Source organism: Macaca fascicularis, chromosome 12 (genome assembly GCF_037993035.2).
Source record: "Macaca fascicularis isolate 582-1 chromosome 12, T2T-MFA8v1.1".
Lineage (NCBI taxonomy): Eukaryota > Metazoa > Chordata > Mammalia > Primates > Cercopithecidae > Macaca > Macaca fascicularis.
This window is the reverse complement of record NC_088386.1, coordinates 64,794,926-64,807,919: the sequence shown is the minus strand read 5'-3', so window position 1 is coordinate 64,807,919 and position 12,994 is coordinate 64,794,926. Positions and strand designations below refer to the sequence as shown.

Below are 12,994 nucleotides of genomic sequence, written 5' to 3'. Positions count from 1 at the left end.
GTCCACGGCATGGGTCTGCTCTGTTATCCTCATCGTGTGACTTACATCAAGGGTTCCAATGCTCCAGGCTTTAGCTTCTCTTAGAAAGTAGGACAGAGAAAGAGAAAGTGGAAGGCAAGCAGCTTCCTTTTTTAGAATGTGACCTGAAATTTGATTCATAATTTCTACTCACATCCTATTGGTCAGAACTTAGTCATGGGGTCATCCAAACTTCAGTGGAGGGAGAGAAATGTCTCTGGCTGGAGAGTCTGTGCCAAGCTAAAACTTGGCATGCTTTATTACTGAAAAGAAAAAGAAGAGACGGGGTGTTGGGAGAATTAGAACTCTGCCATAGTTGAGAGCCTCAGAAAACAGAAATATTTAAGACATGATTCCTGCTGTCCAGAAGCCTACAATCTATTAAATAGTAAGGAAGATAAACAAAGTACAAAAATAAATACAGTAAAAGGAAGAATGTAAGCATAGTCTCCTTTAGACTAGTATTTAGAAACATTTAAATATAACCCAGGAAATAGTCTATTTTAAGGACTCATGAAAACCAGCTAACTATTAAGGTTAAGAATGAAGTGATTAAAATCATTCTTACGGGGCTTCCTCCCCTCCCCACCAACTTACTATAGTTTGGAATTACACCTTCTTTTTGTTACCAAAAGTATTGAATCAAATGTTTTAAAGAGTTGTTTTGTGTTTTCTCCCAGTATCATTGAAATTTTTGCATTTTTTTCTTGAACAGCATCTGAGAATCTGCTGTTACTTGTGGCAAGTCAGAACAAAATTATTGCCGACAGTGTCACCTCCCAGGTCCACAATATCTATTCATTGGTCGAGAATGGTTCTTACATTGTAGCTGTTGATTTTGATTCAATTAGTGGTCGTATCTTTTGGTCTGATGCAACTCAGGGTAAAACCTGGAGTGCGTTTCAAAATGGAACGGACAGAAGAGTAGTAAGTACATTTCTGTTGACCTTTGGCCTGGCTAGTTCCCCTGTCTTGGGTCTGTTTGCTGTTATTCACCAGTGAGAGAAGGCCCTACCTCATCCGGGTAGCTCTCATGGTACCTTCTGGGCCACATAACACCCAAGAGACTTGCATGTTCATAACTATGAATTTATGGCTGTTTTCAATAGGAGGGTGGCCTCTGAAGGCAGATGTATGATTCTGAATTCCAGGTCAGTGATGCAGAGACCTCACAATGTCTTTAAGTTTCCTTTTGCAGTCTTTTCTTGTGGATGAGAGCAGAGGAAAATGCAGGAAAGTTAAGGGGTTGCTTTTGTTAACTTTAATTTAGTGATATTTCTCAATCCATCTCCCAGAATTTCAGTTTCTTGGCTCCTGATAGTTACATTTCCTCTGCCTCTTACAACTTTATTTTGTAATTATTGGTGCTTAATTAACAGAGATATTATTCTTTGCATGCAAACACTATAACGTTTCGTAATGTTGCCAACTAAGCAGATGGATAGAGCTTTTGCTTAGTTGCAAAAACTTTTGAAACCAAAACGAAACTATGCACTAACCCAACAATGAAGTTATCTTAGAATATTCAGTGGGACAAAATCTTGTATACTTTTCTCGGAAAACCCTACTGTTGATTTGGTGGTTAGCTACATGAGAGGACAAAATTTTCTAATCCTGACAAGTAACTATAGGACAAGTTAGATGTTTTAATCTAGATTTTTATATAATATCCATGTTTGCATTCATTTATATGCTCTAGAAATCAGTCTTTATTCACTTTTGTCTTTAGGTATTTGACAGTAGCATCATCTTGACTGAAACTATTGCAATAGATTGGGTAGGTCGTAATCTTTACTGGACAGACTATGCTCTGGAAACAATTGAAGTCTCCAAAATTGATGGGAGCCACAGGACTGTGCTGATTAGTAAAAACCTAACAAATCCAAGAGGACTAGCATTAGATCCCAGAATGAAGTAAGAATTTTTTTTTTAAATTATGTTGCCTTGACATGGTTATGATGAGGGAAAAACAACAATAACATGATGTAGCTGATATGCATGTTGCTGATCTGCAAAATTTAAAATGATCCCTTGTTTAAACATGGTAGGTGTCCAACTGGGTATTGCTGTCTCCTTCATCTGAATTATCCTCTTCATAAAGTATATAAGAGCAATTGATTGTTTACTTTTTTTTTAGATCACATTGATTTATTAGCTTGGCAATACAGTTTTCAAAATGTCATATAATTAAAAATTAAGTTTCTGGCCAGACGTCGTGGCTCACACCTGTAATCCCAGCACTTTGGGAGGCCGAGGCTGGCGGATCACTAGGTCAGGAGATCGAGATCATCCTGGCAAACATGGTGAAACCCCGTCTCTACTAAAAATACAAAGAGAATTAGCCAGGCATGGTGGTGGGCGCCTATAGTCCCAGCTACTCGGGAGGCTGAGGCAGGAGAATGGCATGAACCTGGGGGAGCGGAGCTTGCAGTGAGCGGACATCATGCCACTGCACTCCAGCCTGGGTGACAAAACAAGACTCTGTCTCAAAAAAAAAAAAAAAAAATTAAGTTTCTAATTACTGCATGCAGTAATAGTCCATAGAGGGGCCAGTTTGATGTAACTTTGATAACTCATGATTATACAGCAAAAAAGCTGGATTTTTCTGCTTCAGTTTTATGTAGTTTATGAGAGCTCCCTTTTAAGTCATATAAGGAAGGCAGTTTTTGCCTACTGGTCCTAAAGGGAAGGTAGACAAATTCTCCCATGTGTTTGGAAATCTTTGAGGGCTTCTCTCCCTGAATTTACTTATATTTGATAACTTAGATTCTTTGCTGCAGGGCGGCAAATTAGGCAAGTTATGTTCAATGTGATGTTGACTTCCTAGATATTGTAAAGTATTACACACCAGTGAAATTTATGATGAATCCGTGATGAAGAATAAATTGATTTCCTTATCTAAAAACATGACAGGGTAGACAAACAAGGACAGATGGATTTTTCTAGATCAACTATTTGTGGATTATAAACAAACATGAATTGGCATTGAGACGTTTCAATGTCATAATGTACTACATTATGACATTATGTATTACATGTTTTATGAAATATTATAAAAATACCCAGATGGGTTGTGATTGTGTTATGACAGTTTTACTTTGTGATGCTTAGAGGAAATAATAAACTCTGTGCACATATTCTGAACCAGAGATTATTTATTTTAAGCAGGGCATAAACAGGATGTTGTATTATTTAAAATGACAGTTATTTTAAATATTTAAATACATCCCCTCCAACTGGTAACTCGTTTCCTTTCCCAGTGAGCATCTATTGTTCTGGTCTGACTGGGGCCACCACCCTCGCATCGAGCGGGCTAGCATGGACGGCAGCATGCGCACTGTCATTGTCCAGGACAAGATCTTCTGGCCCTGCGGCTTAACTATTGACTACCCCAACAGACTGCTCTACTTCATGGACTCCTATCTTGATTACATAGACTTTTGTGATTATAATGGACACCATCGGAGACAGGTGATAGCCAGTGATTTGGTAAGTTGGTGGTGAGGAAAACCAAATTAAAACTACAGTTGTGGATAGGTAGAAATCACACGAGTATCAGAAAAGCTAAAAAATTGATTTTTGTGTCATAGACAATATCAGGTCAATCCAGGAAATACCAGCAACAGTGAGACGCAGTCTATCCCATATGAATAACAGGAAAATGAATATTTTCATTCCAGTTCATGGTCAGCTTGTGCCTTGTCCAGGGAGGATTTTTATAGCTCATGTGATTTAGTTGAGCTGTAGATGTGAATCTGTTGCTTCTATACCTTTAAAAATGGTGTCAAGTGGCCGGGCGTGGTGACTCACGCCTGTAATCCCAGCACTTTGGGAGGCTGAGGTGGGTGGATCACCTGAGGTCAGGAGTTTGAGACCAGCCTGGTCAACATGGTGAAACCTCATCTCTACTAAAAATACAAAAATTAGCCAGTGTGGTAGTCCATGCCTATAGTCCTAGCTACTCAGGAAGCTGAGACAGGAGAATTGCTTGAGCCCGGGAGGCAGAGGTTGCAGTGAGCTGAGACTGCATCACTGCACTCCAGCTCAGGTGACAGAGTAAGAGTCTGTCTCAAAAAAAAAAAAAAAAATTGTCAAGTAAAAATTTATAATTTAACTTGGCCAGGCACATTGTCTCACATCTGTAATCCTAGCACTTTGAGAGGTTGAGGTTTGGTGGATTGCTTGAGCCCAGGAGTTCAAGACCAGCCTGGGTAACATGGCAAAACCCCATTTCTACAAAAAAAAAAAAAAAAAAAATTTGCTGGGCATGGTGGTGTGTGCCTATAGTCCTGGCTACTTGGGAGGCTGAGGTGGGAGGATCGCCTGAGACCAGGGAGGTCAAGGCTGCAGTGAGCTGTGATTGTGCCACTGCACTCCAGCCTGAGTGACAGAGTGAGACCCTGTTTTCAAAAAAAAAAAAAATTAACTAGATTTATGTTTCTCAGTCCTGTTCTTTATGTAATATTTTTTATTCAATAAATTCTAATGAATTTATTTTCACAAGTTAAATGGGAAAATAAAGAAAATACATATTTTATCAAAGAGCTATTATTGAACCCGATTAAAAATAGGAATGCTTTTACAATGTTGGTGGAATATAAATTAGTTCAACCATTGTGGAAGATAGTGTGGCAGTTCCTCAAGGATCTAGAACCAGAAATACCATTTGACCTAGCAATCCCATTACTGGGTATATACTCAAAAGATTATAAATCATTCTACTGTAAAGACACATGCACACATATGTTTATTGCAGCACTATTTACAATAGCAAAGACTTGGAACTAACCCAAATGCCCATTAATGATAGACATATACATCATGGAATACTATGCAGCCATAAAAAAGAATGAGTTCATGTCCTTTGTAGGGATATGGATGAAGCTGGAAGCCGTCATTTTCAGCAAACTAACACAAGAACAGAAAACCAAATACCGCATGTTCTCACTTATAAGTGAGAGTTGAACAATGAGAACACATGGACACAGGGAGGGGAACATATACACTGGGGCCTGTCGGTGGGTGGGGGGCAAGGGGAGGGAGAGCATTAGAACAAATACCTAATGCATGTGAGTGTTAAAACCTAGATGATGGGTTGATGGGTGCAGCAAACCACCATGGCATGCGTATACCTATGTAACAAACCTGCACATTCTGCACATGTATCCCAGAACCTAAAGTAAAATTTAAAAAAATAAATAAAAAATAATTTTAAAAAAAGAAAAAATTGCCATTGTATGGTTGCTGTGACTTGAAGGAAAGATGCACCTAAACTGTAACAGATTGATGTGAATCAGTGAGTGGCAGCACAAGACAGTGGAAATAGCAGGCACAAGGGTGCTGATGATGGAGTGAAGTCTGGGGTGTGGGAGTGGGAGATGAGGAGTCTCTAAGCTCTCTAGTTCCATCTAACTTCTAACTAGTAGGTGATCCTGATAAGTCATCTTGCTTTTTGTGCTTCAGTTTTGTTTTCATTTGTAAAATAGATGCCCACTGTAATTACCAAGACAAACATAAAGAATAAATGACATGTGTATGTGAAAGGATCTTGAATGGTTTAGTGGGATATAGGATGAATTGTGTATTTTTTGCCACTCTTTTGTACCATGACTTCCTTGTGTTTTTATTTAATAATGACATGCTAAAGGAAAGCATCTGCTTGAGCACATATCCTCTTTGACTCAGTGCACCTTGGCTTTGATTTTTGGATGAGGTCTCACTGTTCTTTTCTGCCTCACAGATTATACGGCATCCCTATGCTCTAACTCTCTTTGAAGACTCTGTGTACTGGACTGACCGTGCTACTCGTCGGGTTATGCGAGCCAACAAGTGGCATGGAGGGAATCAGTCAGTTGTAATGTATAATATTCAATGGCCCCTTGGGATTGTTGCAGTTCATCCTTCGAAACAACCAAATTGTGAGTGGTACAGAGAAACCTCCTGCCTGGGAGTAGCTTGGAAAACACTGACGCTGGGAATGCTAAATGCACACTGTTACAGACCCATTTGTTTGGGCAATACATTTTCTTTTTCTCTTTACAAACCATCCCACTCTATACTTTCCCCAGTCCTGACATTGCCATTACTTTTATTTACCATGGAAAATTCAAACCTTGGATATAACAACAGCACATCTGAATTATATCATTTCAGCATTTGGCTACTACCTCTGTGACCCTCACATGAGTCTCCGTTTCCTCAGCTGACCAGTGGAGTACAGAACAGATAGTGCCTTTGATCCTCTTACCGCTACCACTCTGTGATTGAAAGCAGCTTACTTTTAGCTTACTTTTATGGCAGCACTGCCTTCTAGGTGCTCTGCTGTAGCCAGCACGAGCCGTCCTAAAGTGCATGGTATGGGTGGCTAGGTGAAAGATTTGGCATCCGTACTGTTCTTTCTGGTGGGAGAGGGAAATAAGTCACTTGATCTTCACTTAACCCTCTCTTCTCAAAACTCTGCCGTTGTTTCTCACACACTTCAGCATGTGGTCGCTGCTATTTCCCTGTTCTCTTCTCCCACTCGCTGTTGCCGCATTGGATTTCATTACGGTCTAAAAGCACAGCAGGCGACTCCCGCCTCTCAGCTTCTGCGCTAGCTCTTCCCTCTGCCTGGAACATCTCTCTTCCAGATCTCTGCATGAGTTGCTTAGCGTGTCATTTAGGATTCTACCCAAATGTCACTTTCTCAGGGAGGCCCTCATTGACCACGCTACCTAAAATAGCCACCCCCTCATAATTCTTTTGCTCTTTACCCTCATGTTCTGAAATCTCTCTCGCTGTCTCTCTCAGTTTAGTTCTGTTCCTTTTTGCTCGAATATATACTCCACTTTTATAGCGTCCCCAGTGCTTAGAATGGTGTTTGGTATACAGTGAGTACCTACCATTTTTCTGGTGAATGATGGATTAATAATCTATTAATAGCATGATATGTGTGATAAGAATACACAGGACTATAGAACATCCTGTGGGGGGGCCACTCAGAATCCTGATTTTCAAGGTGCAGAGACACCCAGAGATATCATCAGTAGAAAAAGAAAAGATTATTATCTAACCAAATCTGGAAAACTCTAGGTAAACTACAAGGTCACACATCAAACACACAACTTTTATTTTAATGCAAAAAGATCTCTTTTAGGTCAGGCAAGGAGACAGATTACTTGGCATCATATTTCTATTACAAGTTCCAGATTATTCAGTGGCTGTTTGTTCATAATCTAGTTATAGACTGGATTGATCTGTAACCTCGAGTCATTCTTCTCTCTCATGCCCGTTATGAATTCTAAGTTGAAAGCCTAATGCTAGGGAAGTTGAAAGTGTAAGTAGTTCAGTGAAAACAAAACAAAAGAAAACAACAGAGGTAACGACGTACTTAAGCCCCTCAGTACTGAGGCCTCTGGGAGGACGCTAAGAGCATGACTCTGTTTTGATTTTAATGTGGTGGTTTTCCACTCACTGGTGCTTTCTTTCTTTCTCATACAGCTGTGAATCCATGTGCCTTTTCCCGCTGCAGCCATCTGTGCCTGCTTTCCTCACAGGGGCCCCATTTTTACTCCTGTGTTTGTCCTTCAGGATGGAGTCTGTCTCCTGATCTCCTGAATTGCTTGAGAGGTATAGTATGCAAATTATGTGTACTCTGAAGACGGATCTGGTCATAGTTTGTGCCAAGCAGTGGAAACTCTAAACCCAATTGCGACTGAACGTGTGCTGTGTCCTTTGATTCCTCAGGTGTCTGCAGAATGATGTGTGTTGTATGGGGTGATGTCACTGAGTGCCTTGGTTGTAATGTAGTTTCTGTATATGGAACTAATGTTATCTGTGCATGTGATTGAACAATCTGTAACCTCACATTTTCTCTCACCTGGGTACAGTTAGACTTCTCTGACAAGCCATGGTAATGGGAAGTTCCAAATTCTGCACCTAAGAAGTAAACATTCTCAATGTTTGTGTACAGCTTCATTTTTCATGTCCATTGTCTCTTTCTCACTCTTTTTTTTTTTCAGATAGGGTCTTGCTCTGATGCCCAGGCTGTAGTGCAATAGTGTAATCATAGCTCACTGTAGCCGCCACTTTCCAGGCCCATGTGATTCTCCCACCTCAGCCTCCTGAGTAGATAAGACTAGAGGCGCATACCACCACACCTGGCTAATTTTTGTATTTTTTGTAGAGATGGGGTTTTGCCATGTTGCCCAGGCTGGTCTCCAAGTTCTGCCCTCAGGCCATCCACCTGCCTTAGCCTCCCAATGTGCTGGGATTACAGACCTGAACCACTGCACCTGGTTCCATCGTCTCATTTTCATTCTTATAACCAATAGTTGATGAGTGTTCTAGCCTGGGTCTTCTGACTCCAGTTTCAGTACTGTTACTATTACCATCTGATACTTTAAGAAGGAGAATTGTGTCTGTATGAGATATTACAAGTGACTATTTGAGCAATTTAATCTTTATGTCATCCTAGAGATATTTTATTGGGTCGATTGAAGAGTATGTGGAGGATTATACCAAGTACTTAAGGGAGTAAGAAAAGAAGGAAAAGTTGCAGCTCGTTCACAAAAGAGATTTCTTCTGGAGTGTGTACTTGTGTATAATACACTTAAAAATATAATTTATTATTGCTTAAAAATCTAAGAAGTTACTCTAAACCCAAGTTCCCTTTCATTTCTCAGTGAAGTGAGTGAATATATTTTGATACTGATGAAAATTGTTGTAGACAAGTTCAACTTAAATGTTTAATTATCACATATTCCTAAATTAAGAGATAATAGAGTCGTAATCTAGAAGGGAATCTAGTCCTAATCTAGAATGGAAAATATATACTAAATTCAGGAAACTTTTAGTGTTTAGATATTATGCAGATGTAGGCTTACTGAAAAGCAAATTCCATCAGCATGTAATATTGTGCAATGATACTTTCATGATGAAAGATTTTAATTATTGGTAATTCTCACAGAGGGACTGGCATTTGCCATTTTTCCTCAGAGACTCATTATGTACCTAATCCTGGTTGACATTGTTTAATTTAGTGTGTCCCTAGAGTCTTTCAGGAGAAGATTAAACTGGACTGTAGACATTTCAGATACAAAGCATTCTTTCAGCACAAAAAGATTGTTGAACTGCACATTGGGGGTTGGTGTAATCAATATTACTCTGATGATGATTGACAAGTGTTAATTTTAAATAGCACCTTTTGTTGCTTCACAGATAGTTCCACTAGTGGTTCTCTCATGGATTGACTTTACTGAAGAGGAACTTTTTCTTAGGATTTCCCTGCTGGTTTCAGAGCACTCGCTGAGGAACTGATTGCCAGTATAGGTTAACCGAAAAAAGGTTTCCACGTCTTTTTTCCCAACAAGAAGTTTAGAAAACTTGTTAACATTTATAGGTGGAAACATTTTACTTGATTTGACTGTTGAATAGCTTTTAAACTGGTGTTTACTAAGTGGCTGGAATATATGTGGAAGTGCTTCTGTGATACTGTTAAGTAAAATAAGCAGATATCGCACAATATTGGCCCTGTAAAAACATGCGTTAAAAAAGTCTGGAAGCAAAAACACACAAGTGCCAATAGTGGTTACAGTTGGATAGGGCAATTATGAGATGGTTCTGTTTATTTCTAATTTTATGTTCTAGTGAGTGCTTTCTCTGTATGAGACTTTTAAAATTCTTTAGAAAATAGATTCCTCACAATGCCAAAACCAAATAAACAAACAAAACTCAAGCCAAACATCACCTCAGCACCCCTAAAATTACTCCAAATACAAATAGACTTCGGACTCAGTCTCGGGCACAAGGCACTTGCTTCAGTGATTTTGTGCAAGATAAGAGAACACTCCTTGTCCTTGCTCCAGTGAAGGCTGCAGTGCTGATCAGCTTGTGCAGGGTATGACTTAAGGAGGACCTAGGTTTGGGGATCATATATATTGTCATTCAATTACAACATTGATTTCCCATTCCTGACTATAATGTCTTCATGACTCTGCTGACACTAACATTAATGGGATTATGACATGGAAAATAGAAATGAAGAGATGATCTTTAATTTCAAAAAACAGAGACACACTGACCTACTTAATTGTCACCACCTCCTGAACTCCTTTCCATGCAACCCTAGATGCCTCTGTGCCTACCCCTTCGTGCCATTGTCATAATGAATTGTAAGGGCTCGTATACTTGGTCTTGCCCTCTAGATGCTATGTTCCTTGACGATAAAGCCTCTACCTGTAGATGTATGCTTATTGCCTGTGGCACTTCATGGTACATGGTGGCACTCAGTAAATGTTGAGTGAATGACAAACTCTCCAATATCCATTTTTGTTCCTTCCCCAGTCCTCTGTTTTTTACCCATTTGCTCCTTAGATATGTGTGCAGTGTGTGAAATCAATTCTTTTTGCTTTTCCATATAGCACTTTTCAGGCACCTCCCTGTGCTACCTGTTGTCTTACTGGCCACTTCCTTTCTGTTACTCCCCTGGCATCATCCCCCACCATGACGCTCACAATTTCAGCCAGCGCAGCGTTACAGGAGATCATGCTCTCTGGTCCATTGCCTGCAAATGTTCATCGGTGGTAAATGTTCTCAGTACACCAGCAGTTATCAGATAAAGGGCTTGAGACATGATCCCCAGGAAGGAGTAGAAGCAGATGGTGCTTAAGGGAAGAGTGCCATGGAGGAGTCAAGAAGGCCCATGTATGATGGATGAGATAAGCAAAGTTTTTAGGCCCTAAACAATGCTTTGGTTGAGAATTACTCCAATTAAGCAAAGGGAGATGAGCCATTCAAAAGGGCAGAATCAGGTTTTGAGTGAGTCAGAATTTAAAGTCCCCCATAAAACTGGGACAGAAGTATTGTTTCTATTGAGCCAATGAACATTAATAACATATAATCAATACATACTTAAATGTCATCGCAAGATAATTTCTTGGTACAGCTGAAACTCATAATCTAGCTTTTTTTTTTTAATTGCAGTTAAACCAAATGAAATGAGTGGTAATTTGATACTCAATAAATAGTACCTGGCCTGCGGTATTTGCCATGTAGTGATGAAAAACGTAGATTCTGGAGTCCAGGAGGCCTGGTTGTGTGACCTTGTTTAAATTGCTTGATTTCCTTGTGTCTTATTTGCAAACTGAGGGAGGACCTGTCTGACAAACAAACTTAGGAAACTTGAGGGAGATAAATTAAGGGAAATATTTACCTGATGCATGCAGTATGGCGCACATTCTCAATCAATGAGAGGCGATTTTTATTGCAATTGCAGTTGTTCAGAAGAGAGGCAATGTGGAGCAGCTGAGAGAGGAAGGGCTTGGAAGTGAATGGGCCAGGGTCCATCTCCTATTACTGTTTCCTGCAGAAGTCACAGAGCTCCTGCAAATCTCATTTGCTCCAGCTGAAAACAACTTTGCAGGCTTGTTGTGGAAGACTATACGTTGCAGTACTTGAAAAATGTAAAGCATTACTAGTTGCAAAATTTACATTAGACTAAATTTAAATTTGTCCTAAGTTAATAAAAACCGGGTTATTTCTCAGTAATAGAAATGATAGGAACAAGGAAAAGCTAATGAGATGTGAAAATAAGTGAAGAAAAAATGACCAAGTCATCCTGCTAAAGATGGAAAGTTTCCCAGATTATAAAAATAATGAAAACGTCATGTTTAGCTTATGAAAGTTATGTAATGATTAATCATTTTATACTTTGTCTTAATATGTGATGTATCTTATACATATATCTTAACACAAAACTTAGATTCAGAAGTTTTCCTTTTCTCAGAGAGGAATTTTAAAACCCCACTCTTGATGGGGATCAGGATAAAGATTAAATTGTTTCTGAAAAAGGAACTTTTATTATCTGTTAAGGTGGCTAAGTGAACTGATAGTTTAAGATATTATGGGAATGTTTAAATTACAATGTGTAGACAGTTTTGAGAACTTTGGAAGATACTATTTACATATTCACTTCTACATTAATGTAGTCATGTGGTCATCCATTTAGTTAGCAAACATTTATTGGGCAAATATTTTATGCCAGGCTCTGAGTACCAGGCCCTGGGACACAATAATAAGCAAATCAGACACAGTCATTGACCTTTGGGAGTTAAAATCTTATGGGGAAGAGAGACACTACTCAAGTAACAATTGATGGGATTATACATTGGATTGATTTATTAAGGTCTCAATAAATACTAGGCAACACTTTGTAGTGTTGTTTTATTTTCTGAACATTCTTAAAACTAGTAAGCTGCCTTTCACAAGAATAGTCTAAATGATTTTTTTCACTTTTTTTTTTTTTTCAAAACTCAACTCTCCTTTCCCTGAGATCAGTGTTAGTGAGGTTTGTCTGTGTGTAGAAGTGGAAGAACCTCCTGTCTGTGAGGTTTAGCAAACATGGGTGGTTTATCAGTGTAAGGACTCAGTGAAGAGTAAGATAAATACCAACCTGCCTTGAAAAAGTCTAGACAGTGTTGCATGTGGGGTTGGAGGTCTTGTGGTCCAGCAGCCCACTGAAACCCTGTAAAAGGCCCATGCTTGTCTGATGAAGTACATTGTATTTATTGCTGCAATGCTGCAAAGTCATTTTAGCCCATATGATGGTAACAGGCTACTGCCTTCCATTACTCTAAATGTCTGGGAATAGTGGGATATGATTTTGACTGATATTCTTCTATTTTCACAGATGATCAACCTTTCTTAATAACTGTAAGGCAACATATAATTTTTGGAATCTCCCTTAATCCTGATGTGAAGAGCAATGATGCTATGGTCCCCATAGCAGGGATACAGAATGGTTTAGATGTTGAATTTGATGACGCTGAGCAATACATCTACTGGGTTGAAAATCCAGTAAGTTTTGAATAACATTCAAAGTATATAATTTATTCTTGAAGAGCCTGCCTGCACTAATTTTTTTTAATATGCAAACTTTTGTTGAAAGGGAAACGATGTGGAAATAAATTTATCCCTAAGTTTTTTGATTCAATGAGGG

The 12,994-nt window shown here is 39.1% G+C and overlaps 1 protein-coding gene across 1 annotated transcript in view; it reads left to right on the top strand.

Moving 5' to 3' along the window:
• The window catches only part of LRP2 (LDL receptor related protein 2), a 213,793-nt gene that overhangs the window by 104,404 nt on the left and 96,395 nt on the right, over window positions 1-12,994 (top strand). The window contains exons 27-32 of the mRNA XM_005573401.5: window positions 734-945; window positions 1,748-1,932; window positions 3,279-3,507; window positions 5,759-5,936; window positions 7,498-7,626; window positions 12,686-12,852. Of these exons, the coding sequence (XP_005573458.3) occupies window positions 734-945; window positions 1,748-1,932; window positions 3,279-3,507; window positions 5,759-5,936; window positions 7,498-7,626; window positions 12,686-12,852 (1,100 nt within the window). The remainder of the gene's footprint in view (window positions 1-733; window positions 946-1,747; window positions 1,933-3,278; window positions 3,508-5,758; window positions 5,937-7,497; window positions 7,627-12,685; window positions 12,853-12,994) is intronic.